Genomic DNA, 9,957 nt, shown 5'->3' on the forward strand with positions numbered 1-9,957 from the left:
TTATATACGTTCTTAATATATACATATATTTAAGAGATATACTCAAATCGCTAATCCTAGCACTTATAATAATACATTATTGTTTTTTACACAAAACACAATTTAAAATATTATTGGTACAGGTGGTTGGTTATATGATAAAAAGGCATTGTTGATCTTCACTACAAAAATATTATATTTTTCGTAATAAATGGTAAAATCACAGTGAAATATTACTACACGCTGCTGAATTAAAAATATAGTTTTGGGCCTCCAGTATGTGCATTTCGGTTAAGCAAATGGCAACTAGTAATATAATATATCCACTGTAACGAATCGCTCGTAGGAAGTCCCACAACTTGTCGCAAAATATACTAAGCAGTACGCAATGGAGCAGGGCATGTACGTTCACAATACGCCACATCCATGCCACACAGAAAAATAGCGTCGACTTAAATACATAATTCTGGCACTGGTACTGACTGCTACTGATATCTTCTCGCTCCAACATGTTTTGGTAAACGGCAATGTAACGATTCCAGGCCGTCGAGCTGAGCAACAGTTGACCCGTAAAGCTGATGACATTTTTTGCCACTTTGCGTGTGGTAGCTTTCATTTTGGGAATCATTGTTGCGGTTGTTGGCTCCGATTTGGATTCGCTCATTGGAATTATTGAGTAACCTCGACGTGGTGGATTATTTTTTAGATAGAAAAACATGCCCAAGAGTAGCGCAATACAACCGAGTCCATCGCAGAGACCATCTATATAATAGCCTGATGTTCCAATTTCGGATCGCTCACCACGAATGTGTTTCCTGACGCGTGCCACATGCCCGTCCAGGTCATCCAAGAATGTACGGATTTGAAAGAGTAGCACTCCAAGGCGCCTGTATCCTAAGCTATCGGATGACACCAGTTTTCCCGATACGCAAGCGACTCCCACGTGGAAAAAGGATATCATGTTGGGCGTGATGAACGTGGAACGTGAGATCTCAACCACATTGTCAAATATGGTGGCCAATGGTGCGAATACATAATGATTGGTGTGATCCAAGAGTATGGCTTTAACGGTTATATGACATAGTGGATTTATATCACACGATATCCACGTAGTTTCCTCATAGGATGGCTCCTTTGCGACGGTGGGAAGCTTTAGGGTTTTACTCGGATCGGAAGGTGAACTCGATGGCTCCGACGACGTTGTATATATTGCTGTCGAATCATTTGTGTGATAGTTGCGATCGATAGCATAATTGTGAACTCGCAAATAGAGCTCTATATCCATAAAAATGTAAAATATTATCAACAAAAACAATAGAGTTAATAATATTTTGCTTATTTGCGAACTCGGCCCAATCATTTTCACGCCGTGAGGTAGATATCATCTATAAATTCTTCGAGCTTTCAGCGAATAGCTAAAACGATATTAAAATATGTAACAAATAGATTAATAACAAACTTATTAGTGTTCTAATAATTTAAGAATTCTACAGTAGATTTTAAAGCAACCTAAAAGCATTCCGAACATGTAACATTAAATTACTATTGATATTCACTTGATTACACCTACAGCAATATTGATTACCGATTTGGATCGACCTAATCTCACTCATTCTGACGCATTGCTGACGATTTTTCATTTTGGTTTCCTTATCAAACTTAATTGTTTCGTCACCCAGAGTATCTGCCTCACTTCATATGGTCTTATCCAGGGCAATGTAGCATTTATAGAAATTAATCCAATTATTTACAATTGACATGCCTTCAGTATGAATTCAATTTAGGGATTTGTTTACATATGGTATCTTGCTGTGCAACGCATTAATACACTAATACACACACCATGAACATATACATATCCGTATGTACATATATCTAAGTAGTAAATAAATTTAAACACAATCCATTGTTTGCGCAATTTATGCAGGTAAACACTTAATGTGGTTGCTCATAAGACCTATTGACACATTTTTTTTAGCACTTCCCATCAAAGTACAACTTCAAATAGTCTGAACTACTGTCCCGTTTATAATAATCAATTAACGATCATTTTTATGGCCATCCATCCAAGTTTGTGTACTTGCATGCCTGTGCCCGCACACATGTGTAAATTCATTCGAATGTGTGCGATTGCAAAGAGCTGTGGTTGTGTATATGTGCATATATGAGTGTACGTGTGTTTTCATACAAACGCATCGTTACTCAGCGAAAGATATACATATATGTACGTATATGTATGGAAATAAATTAACATCAACAACTTACTACTAAATTACGCAGTTAAGATTAGTTAATTGTGCAGATTTTGAACATTGTGCAATTGAAACTATTAGTTTATGTGATAATTTATCCTATAGTTGTTTATATATACATATAAATATATATACCATATGATCATACATATATGTACATATGAACATGTACACATGTATGTATTTATTTTTGGTGCAACTGGTAAATGTCGTAAATATTTTGTTTTATTGATTTTTTTATGTCATGAGTGTAGTAACAGCATTCCCGTCCAGATTTGCGCCGCAAACAAACTTTTCGTGAATTGATAACAACAATATTCTATTTTAATATTTTACATATGTGAAAAACACAACAATATTATAATTATACTATGATTTAATCGATTGTAATGTAGAGGTGGAGAAACATCATCATCAATCGATGTATCAATATTTAAAAAATGTTCAAACATCGATATTTAAACTCGATGTTTTTACCGTCAAATAATTTAAATTCCTTGTTATTAGGAATTGTTTTTGAAATAAATATATTTTGCGATGAATGTTGACTTCGTCTCCTGTGTGCGGAAGCAACGCCACCACAATTTTTAAAATAAAAGGTGAAGTTTCTGAAAACATTAATTTAATTATGTTTTACTTTAATAAGTAAATAGTTATGTTTTGATTCTTCTAGTAAATCCAATTCATTGGCAAGAAAAAATATCGATGTTTAATAAAATGTAGAAAAATCGATAGTGCTAATAATGATTCCCCGTCTCTATTCATTTTGATATATTTGAAGAAGTTGTTTTACGGTCACACTAGACAATTTTTGTTTGTCATCTCATCACAAAAATTATTTCAGCATTGTATTTCCTTGCTGCGACATTTTTTAAAAGATAATTAAAATGGCATTAGCTGAGATTTGCAAAATTTCCAACGCTTCGTACATGAAGCCTTCTGCATGGACATCGTCCGAAGTTGAAGAAGATCTAAATGCATTCACAAGCAACCTCGCAAATCCTTATACTCTAGCCGCTCCTCCATTCGAAAACGTAAGTTGAAATTAAAAACACAGTTTGAAATTGGAGTTTGCAATATAATTTTTTGCAGCCTCTTGAGAATTTAAACAAAATCCAAGCGAATGGCGAAAAAACCGGCATAAAAATTAACTTTGATCACGGAACCACAACGTTGGGCTTTAAGTACCAAGGTGGTGTCATATTAGCTGTCGATTCACGTGCCACTGGTGGTCAATACATTGGATCCCAAACAATGAAAAAAATTGTGGAAATTAATCAGTTTTTGCTGGGCACATTGGCTGGCGGTGCCGCTGACTGTGTCTACTGGGATCGTGTGTTGGCCAAAGAATGCCGCCTCCACGAGCTGCGCAACAAAGAGCGTATTTCGGTCGCTGCTGCCAGCAAGATCATGGCTAACATTGCCCACGAATACAAAGGTATGGGACTGAGTATGGGTATGATGTTGGCCGGCTATGACAAGCGCGGCCCAGGATTGTACTATGTGGATTCCGAAGGATCACGCACTCCAGGCAACGTATTCTCGGTTGGCAGTGGTTCTATTTATGCCTTTGGTGTTCTTGACTCTGGCTACCATTGGGACTTGAAGGACACTGAAGCCCAGGAGTTGGGTCGCCGTGCTATCTACCATGCCACCTACCGCGATGCTTACTCCGGAGGCATTGTCCGAGTTTATCACATGACGCCAAATGGTTGGATCAAAATATCCGAGACAGATTGCATGGAATTGCATTACAAATATAAAGAGGAGAAGGAGGCCAAGTAAAAATTGCTATTTTTGTATGCTATACACAATAAAATAAAATATGTTTGGATTGGAAATCTTATAATACATTAAAAGTATGTTTATTTTTAAAATACGACTTCAATCTAAGAAGCTTGGGATTTATATTGAGAATTAATTTGTCTTATTTATTATCGTTTTGCTGTTTTGTAATGTGATCCAGAGTTTCCTTGTGACGATCTTCGGCTCGCTTTTGCTTGAACGTGCGCTTTGTATTTGTTTTCTTGAATCTGCCCGATCGCTTTTGCTGCTGCTGCAACAATTCCGTTCTAATGTCCAAATCCGCAGGCAAATGTAGCAGACGAATCATACGATTTCGAACCATAAAATTGTCGAATGCGTGGTGTTCCCCATTGCGATCTATAAAGACGGCGTCCGTTAATTCGCAAGTCATGTGGCCGTCGGCAATATTTATGATGCCCGCTACCGAAGTCTCATTGTGCAGATCGATGAGCACAGCGCGTCCTTGTAGCAAAACGGGCAAACAGTTCAAGGTGTTTGTAATCAAAAACTTTTCACGCGCGCTGAAGTTTTGCATAATTGAATATTAAATGGGTTTGTTTACAGGATTTAATTGTATATCAGACATGTAAACAATTTATTCGTACAGACTTTTGGGTTGGTATTTAAATACCAAAAGGAGAAACAAAGTGAGACCATTTCCGTTTTTTTTCTATATACATATATTTTTGTACTTTTTTTGTTTGTACATATTTGTTATAATGAAGGGATTTTTGATTTGTATTGTGTACAAAGAACATGTATTTTGTATATTGTAAACAATGCATTTATAAAGTATTTCTGCTTACAGTTAGAATTCATTTATCATTAAGCTTAAAGGCATTTTTAAATGGCTGTTCCGCGTTCCAGATTCTGCTTTATCTCCGCCGTATGTTCGCCATAGAAACGATCCAATTTCTTGTTGAATTTAGAGTTGCGTTCGTTTATGAAGTCAACATCGGCATCGTCGTTGTAAATACGCCTTCTAGAGTATTTCTTTCTACGCTCAATTTGCTGATCTAAGTCCTTGACCATATTGTTTATAGCACTCGGCGTATCTTTTGTGCGCAGATGAAGTGTTGTGTTTGGACCGCCATAAAATGCTTCGCCCAACTCAGCCTTCTGTTTCTCGTACTTGGCCATGTCGCGAGGTGGCATGGATTTAACAAGTCGATTGTATTGTCTGGCTGTCTGTGCTTCGTATGTTGAAAAGCCCAGATCGGGATTATCTTTGCGTTGTTTCTTCTTCTCGATGCGATCAGCATCTATGGCAGATACTTCCAGCAGCTTCATGCGCTCGTAATCTTTGCCAGAAGATTCCGCTTCTGCTCGTGCTTTGTCATCTGCCAGCAGCCACTCTGCTTGTCGTTTACGAGCTTCCCAGTTGCTGGGCAATTTCTTGCGTGCATCTTCTGCGACGACTTCCTGGTGGTTTTGGGTGCGCGCCTCTTGGCGTTGTTTGTGCAGGTCCAACAGGCGTGCCTTTCGTTCTGCCAATTTCTCTGCAGCAGATTTTGGCTGTTCCATTGTCGATATTTCGTATATTTGTGAGTAATGTTTATATTATTTTCACTTTGTTTGGATAGTGTGCTGCCTCTTCTCGAAATGCCATTCACAATGTGCTACAACAAGTTGGTATATTTAATGAATATTTAACGCGAGAGTGGTATTTTTTGTGATTTACAAAAATTATTATTTCAAAATTAGTTTTGATTAATTATATATATTTATAGTTTTCTGACATGTTTTTCTTTGTTGTCAATTAAATGATTTAATAAAATTGTATTTAAACATAAGTTATATTATTTACGTTTAGAAATTAATTTGAAAGAGTATTTTTAACTATTTTCTGCTATTTTTAGCGGTTTTTGGTTTACTCTTCACAACACGTGCATTGCTTTTTTGTTTATGATTGCCGCGTTAACGCTACCTTTAATTTATTGAATATTTGAAAGAAAGTCGCATCATGAAGTTTGGATACAAAGTGAGTAAATACAAAGAGCAACGGGCAACACGATAAATAAAATTTACACTTTAAAATATTTACAGTTTTCGAATTTGTTGGGCACAATCTATCGCAATGGAAATTTGGTCTTCACACCTGATGGAAATTCAGTTATCAGTCCTGTGGGAAATCGGATAACCGTATACGATCTCAAGAAGTATGTTACCTGTATGTTTTCACTCTTTGCACATATATAAATTTTGTTTACTTAACAGCAACAAGTCTCGCACGTTGTCGTTGGAGTCTCGCTACAACTACACAAATATTGCCCTGTCTCCAGATGGCAGCTTAATGCTTGCAATCAACGAGACGGGCGATGCACAGCTGATAAGCATGGTGTCCTGCACCGTGATCCACCGCCATAAATTCCAAACTGGAGTGCAATGTGTTAGCTTCAGCCCAGATGGCAGTTACTTTGCCGTGGCGAGAGAGAATCTTGTTCTAATATTTAGTGCTCCTGGAGAAATTACCGGCGAGTACAATCCATTTGTACTGAAACGCAGTTTCCTTGGCGGTTATGACGATGTCACGTGGTTGGATTGGTCGTCCGATTCGAAGTTGCTTGCCATCGGTTGTCGCGATAGCTCCACGAAGATCTGTGCCATTAAACACACGCGGAACTTTAGAACGTACAATCTAAGTGGACACACGGATGCAATTGTCTCATGTTTCTTCGAATCGAATAGTTTGCACATCAACACGGTTAGTCGCAATGGTCAGCTATGCTTGTGGGAGTGTAGCATGGCACTCTCTGACTTGGTGGAGGCCGATGAAACAGATGTTGCACCGCCACAACGCAAAAAGAAGGCGACTGCCAAGAAAAATGGTTCAGATGAGGAAAACGAGTCGGAGGATGATGTGGATAACAATGTTGAGCGACCGCAAGTGGAGACAAATGGCACGGAAGATGATAATGAAATCAAGGATGAGGAGATCCGCAAGTCGCATCCATTCTTTTACAGTAAATTGGGACGTCATTATTTGGCCAACGAGCCGCGCAAGGAGAAGCGTGATGCATTACTCACGGCTGCAAATTATAATCGTCAAACCAAGGTATTGGTTGTAGGCTTTAGCACTGGTGCTTTTTATTTGTACGAGCTGCCCGATGTCAATATGATCCACTCACTAAGCATCTCTGACTATCCAATTTCCGCGGCGCTCTTCAACTGCACTGGTGATTGGGTGGCGCTGGCATCCAAGGAAATTGGTCAGCTGCTGGTTTGGGAATGGCAGAGTGAGCAGTACATTATGAAGCAGCAAGGACACAGCAGTGAAATGACTTGCATTGCGTACTCTCCGGATGGTCAGTACATTGCCACCGGCGGTGAGGACTCCAAAGTGAAGCTGTGGAACACTCAAAGCAGTTTCTGCTTTGTGACGTTTAGTGAGCACACAAGTGGAGTGTCGGCAGTTACATTCAGTCGCAACAAGAAATTCCTGGTCAGCAGTTCATTGGATGGCACTGTACGTGCCTTCGATATTATTAGATATCGTAATTTCAGGACATTCACATCGCCCACTCCGGCACAATTCGCTTGTGTAGCTGTGGACTATTCTGGAGAATTGGTTGTCGCAGGTGGACAAGATGTGTTTGACATTTATCTGTGGTCCATTAAGACGGGCAAATTGCTTGAAGTCATAAGTGGCCATGAGGGTCCAGTTACTTCGGTAGCCTTTTCCCCTGTCCCAACGTCATCTACGCTCATTTCTGGATCATGGGACAAAACGGTAAAGATTTGGAATTGCCTGGAAAGTAATAGTGAGCATGAGACAATCGATGCCCTTTCTGATGTGACTTCTGTAACATTTAGTCCGAGTGGAGAAGAGGTAATGAAAGGTCTTTTATATAAAGATAAATCTTTAAAGCATAACATGCTTCCAGGTCGCAGTGTCTACGCTTTCAGGCACCATAACCGTCTTCGATGTGAAATCGGCAACGCAAGTGACCACAATTGAGGGTCGTGATGATTTGGGAGGCGGTCGCTTGGAGACTGATGTTGTGACTGCCAAGACGAATACGCAATCAAAGTAAGTGATCTTCGCATCATCCTCATTCTAAACTTTAATTAATGTTTGCTCTTTTCTTAGCTATTTCTCGACGATAGAGTATTCGGCGGACGGTGAATGCCTTTTGGCAGCGGGCAAATCAGCAAACATTTGCATCTACCATGTTCGTGAAGCGATCCTGCTAAAGAAGTTCCAGATAACACAGAACTTCAGTCTCGACGGTCTAAATGTGAGTTAAATTCAACGGAAATTAGAGATTTGAGTTGTGATTTCCAATTGATTCATTTGCAGGACTTTATCAGCCGCAAGCATCTGAGCGAATTTGGCAACATGGCATTGGTGGAGGAACGTGAGCAGCTGGAGGGAGGCAATGTGGCTATACGCTTGCCGGGCGTACGTAAGGGAGACATGTCCGCTCGACGCTTTCAGCCCGAGGTGAGAGTGTTTTCTGTCCGCTTTTCACCCACTGGTCAGGCATTTGCTGCAGCTGGCACCGAAGGCCTTTGCATCTATGCACTCGATAAGGGTAAGTTGAAGATGCATAAGTTAAATTTAATATAATAGAAGAAGCTTATTGAATTGTTAATCGATTGCAGGCGTTGTCTTCGATCCGTTCGATTTGTCACTGGAAGTGACACCGAAGGCGGTGCATGAGTCACTAAAGAGGCTGGAGTATACAAAGGCCCTTGTGATGTCCCTGAAACTAAACGAATCCAATTTGGTGACCTTAGTGCTGGAGCGTGTGCCATATAGGGACAGTAAGTGCTTACATTAATTTTGGAATGCAGAAGGGGACAGAACTCCCCAATAGCACACACAACCTTGCAAATGGAGCCAGTTTTGCAACCTTCTTCGCCTTTTTCCATTTTTTTCCCTGCAATCAATAGCGATTTCGTAGTTTTTCTGCTTTTCGCATGTCTAAAAATAGATGGGAGTTGAGTTGATGTTAGGGTGAAACATTCAAGGCAGCCCACTTATTACCCAACAACATTTGGATCGAATGTGCAAATTTCTTGACTGTGTTAATAAACAGTTTCAAGGTTCTTTCTGCATTCACGTGGCCGGTTAGGAGTTGCCCCAAATGGGGTATGGGCTGAATGGTTAATAACCCCTTCTGTCACTGTCAACTGCCACGAACATAAACAAGTCCTCCATTGGGTGGCAACACGTGTCGTACATGAATTAAAGCTAACATGTTGCATTAATTTTACAGTTGAATTGCTCTGCGCGGATCTCTCGCCTGACTTTGCTCAGCGATTGCTGCAACATCTTTCCCGCCTGCTGCAGTCGTCGCCCCACATCGAGTTCTACTTGCAGTGGTGCTGTTGCCTGTTGACTAAACATGGCTATCATGATGGAGTCTTTCATCAGACAGCTTTACTGGGATTACACGAAAGTATATCGAACAAATATGAGATGCTGAATAAGATGTAAGTGCAGACAGCCCCTATGATAATTATAGTTCATTAACTATTCATATCATTTATCTAGTTGTGACTTTAACAAATACACGATGCGCGTGTTGTTGGACAGATCAGAGAAACTCAAGGAGTTGAAGCAATCAAAGGGCGAGAACGATGATGCAGAAGATGGTGACAGTGATGATGAGATGCTGTTGATCAGGAATCAGGATGATAAGATTTTAGAGCGCGAGTTTGAAGACGATGAAGAGAGCGAGGAAGACAGCGAAGAAAATGCTGAGGAAAGTGACGAATCATCATAGTTCGTTGTCTTGTTAATCAGCACTTACATGTAAATAAATATAATTGTTAAGCAGAATTGTTATTATATTCCTAATCATAGGAAAGTATGCAAAAAACAAATAAAATGATTTAACATAATAGAAATATCTGTCAAATTTTTTGCAAATACATAATTTTTAAACATTCTGGAATTGACATTAGTTGCCCC

General features: G+C 39.5%; 5 protein-coding genes and 1 long non-coding RNA gene across 6 annotated transcripts; 2 read left to right on the forward strand and 4 right to left on the reverse strand.

The window, feature by feature from the left end:
- Window positions 1-157: 157 nt before the first annotated feature.
- LOC133845840 (ceramide phosphoethanolamine synthase) lies at window positions 158-2,611 on the reverse strand. The gene is made up of 2 exons (XM_062280431.1): window positions 2,367-2,611; window positions 158-1,394 (listed from the first exon to the last, which is right to left on the reverse strand). The coding sequence occupies exon 2, from the start codon at window positions 1,337-1,339 to the stop codon at window positions 200-202; it is 1,140 nt and encodes a 379-aa protein (XP_062136415.1). The 5' UTR covers window positions 1,340-1,394; window positions 2,367-2,611; the 3' UTR covers window positions 158-199.
- Window positions 2,612-3,020: 409 nt separating this feature from the next.
- On the forward strand, window positions 3,021-4,090 carry LOC133845841 (proteasome subunit beta type-5). The gene is made up of 2 exons (XM_062280432.1): window positions 3,021-3,265; window positions 3,324-4,090. Exons 1-2 carry the CDS (start codon window positions 3,119-3,121, stop codon window positions 4,014-4,016), a joined length of 840 nt encoding a protein of 279 aa, XP_062136416.1. The 5' UTR covers window positions 3,021-3,118; the 3' UTR covers window positions 4,017-4,090.
- LOC133845843 (uncharacterized) lies at window positions 4,048-4,671 on the reverse strand. The gene has a single exon (XM_062280434.1). It carries the CDS (start codon window positions 4,570-4,572, stop codon window positions 4,159-4,161), a length of 414 nt encoding a protein of 137 aa, XP_062136418.1. The 5' UTR covers window positions 4,573-4,671; the 3' UTR covers window positions 4,048-4,158.
- A 65-nt stretch (window positions 4,672-4,736) lies between these two features.
- Window positions 4,737-5,778, reverse strand: LOC133845842 (pre-mRNA-splicing factor Syf2). Its single transcript, XM_062280433.1, has one exon. It carries the CDS (start codon window positions 5,559-5,561, stop codon window positions 4,881-4,883), a length of 681 nt encoding a protein of 226 aa, XP_062136417.1. The 5' UTR covers window positions 5,562-5,778; the 3' UTR covers window positions 4,737-4,880.
- Window positions 5,779-5,865: 87 nt separating this feature from the next.
- LOC133845837 (periodic tryptophan protein 2 homolog) lies at window positions 5,866-9,849 on the forward strand. Its single transcript, XM_062280414.1, has 9 exons — window positions 5,866-6,018; window positions 6,084-6,196; window positions 6,255-7,866; window positions 7,922-8,067; window positions 8,128-8,275; window positions 8,338-8,572; window positions 8,643-8,804; window positions 9,260-9,476; window positions 9,538-9,849. Exons 1-9 carry the CDS (start codon window positions 6,001-6,003, stop codon window positions 9,767-9,769), a joined length of 2,883 nt encoding a protein of 960 aa, XP_062136398.1. The 5' UTR covers window positions 5,866-6,000; the 3' UTR covers window positions 9,770-9,849.
- On the reverse strand, window positions 7,728-9,266 carry LOC133845844 (uncharacterized). Its single transcript, XR_009894824.1, has 2 exons — window positions 9,028-9,266; window positions 7,728-8,964 (listed from the first exon to the last, which is right to left on the reverse strand). It is a non-coding gene; the product is annotated as an uncharacterized LOC133845844 (long non-coding RNA).
- Window positions 9,850-9,957: the final 108 nt, after the last annotated feature.

Source organism: Drosophila sulfurigaster, chromosome 3 (genome assembly GCF_023558435.1).
Source record: "Drosophila sulfurigaster albostrigata strain 15112-1811.04 chromosome 3, ASM2355843v2, whole genome shotgun sequence".
Lineage (NCBI taxonomy): Eukaryota > Metazoa > Arthropoda > Insecta > Diptera > Drosophilidae > Drosophila > Drosophila sulfurigaster.

Excerpts from the sequence above, each read along its gene's own strand:
- LOC133845840 (XM_062280431.1), bottom strand. The coding sequence starts at position 1,339 with ATGATTGGGCCGAGTTCGCAAATAAGCAAAATATTATTAACTCTATTG.
- LOC133845837 (XM_062280414.1), top strand. Across the intron at positions 8,068-8,127 it reads AAGACGAATACGCAATCAAA|CTATTTCTCGACGATAGAGT; the intron begins GTAAGTGATCTT and ends CTCTTTTCTTAG. Across the intron at positions 9,477-9,537 it reads TATGAGATGCTGAATAAGAT|TTGTGACTTTAACAAATACA; the intron begins GTAAGTGCAGAC and ends TCATTTATCTAG.
- LOC133845843 (XM_062280434.1), bottom strand. The coding sequence starts at position 4,572 with ATGCAAAACTTCAGCGCGCGTGAAAAGTTTTTGATTACAAACACCTTG.
- LOC133845841 (XM_062280432.1), top strand. The coding sequence starts at position 3,119 with ATGGCATTAGCTGAGATTTGCAAAATTTCCAACGCTTCGTACATGAAG. Across the intron at positions 3,266-3,323 it reads CCGCTCCTCCATTCGAAAAC|CCTCTTGAGAATTTAAACAA; the intron begins GTAAGTTGAAAT and ends AATTTTTTGCAG.
- LOC133845842 (XM_062280433.1), bottom strand. The coding sequence starts at position 5,561 with ATGGAACAGCCAAAATCTGCTGCAGAGAAATTGGCAGAACGAAAGGCA.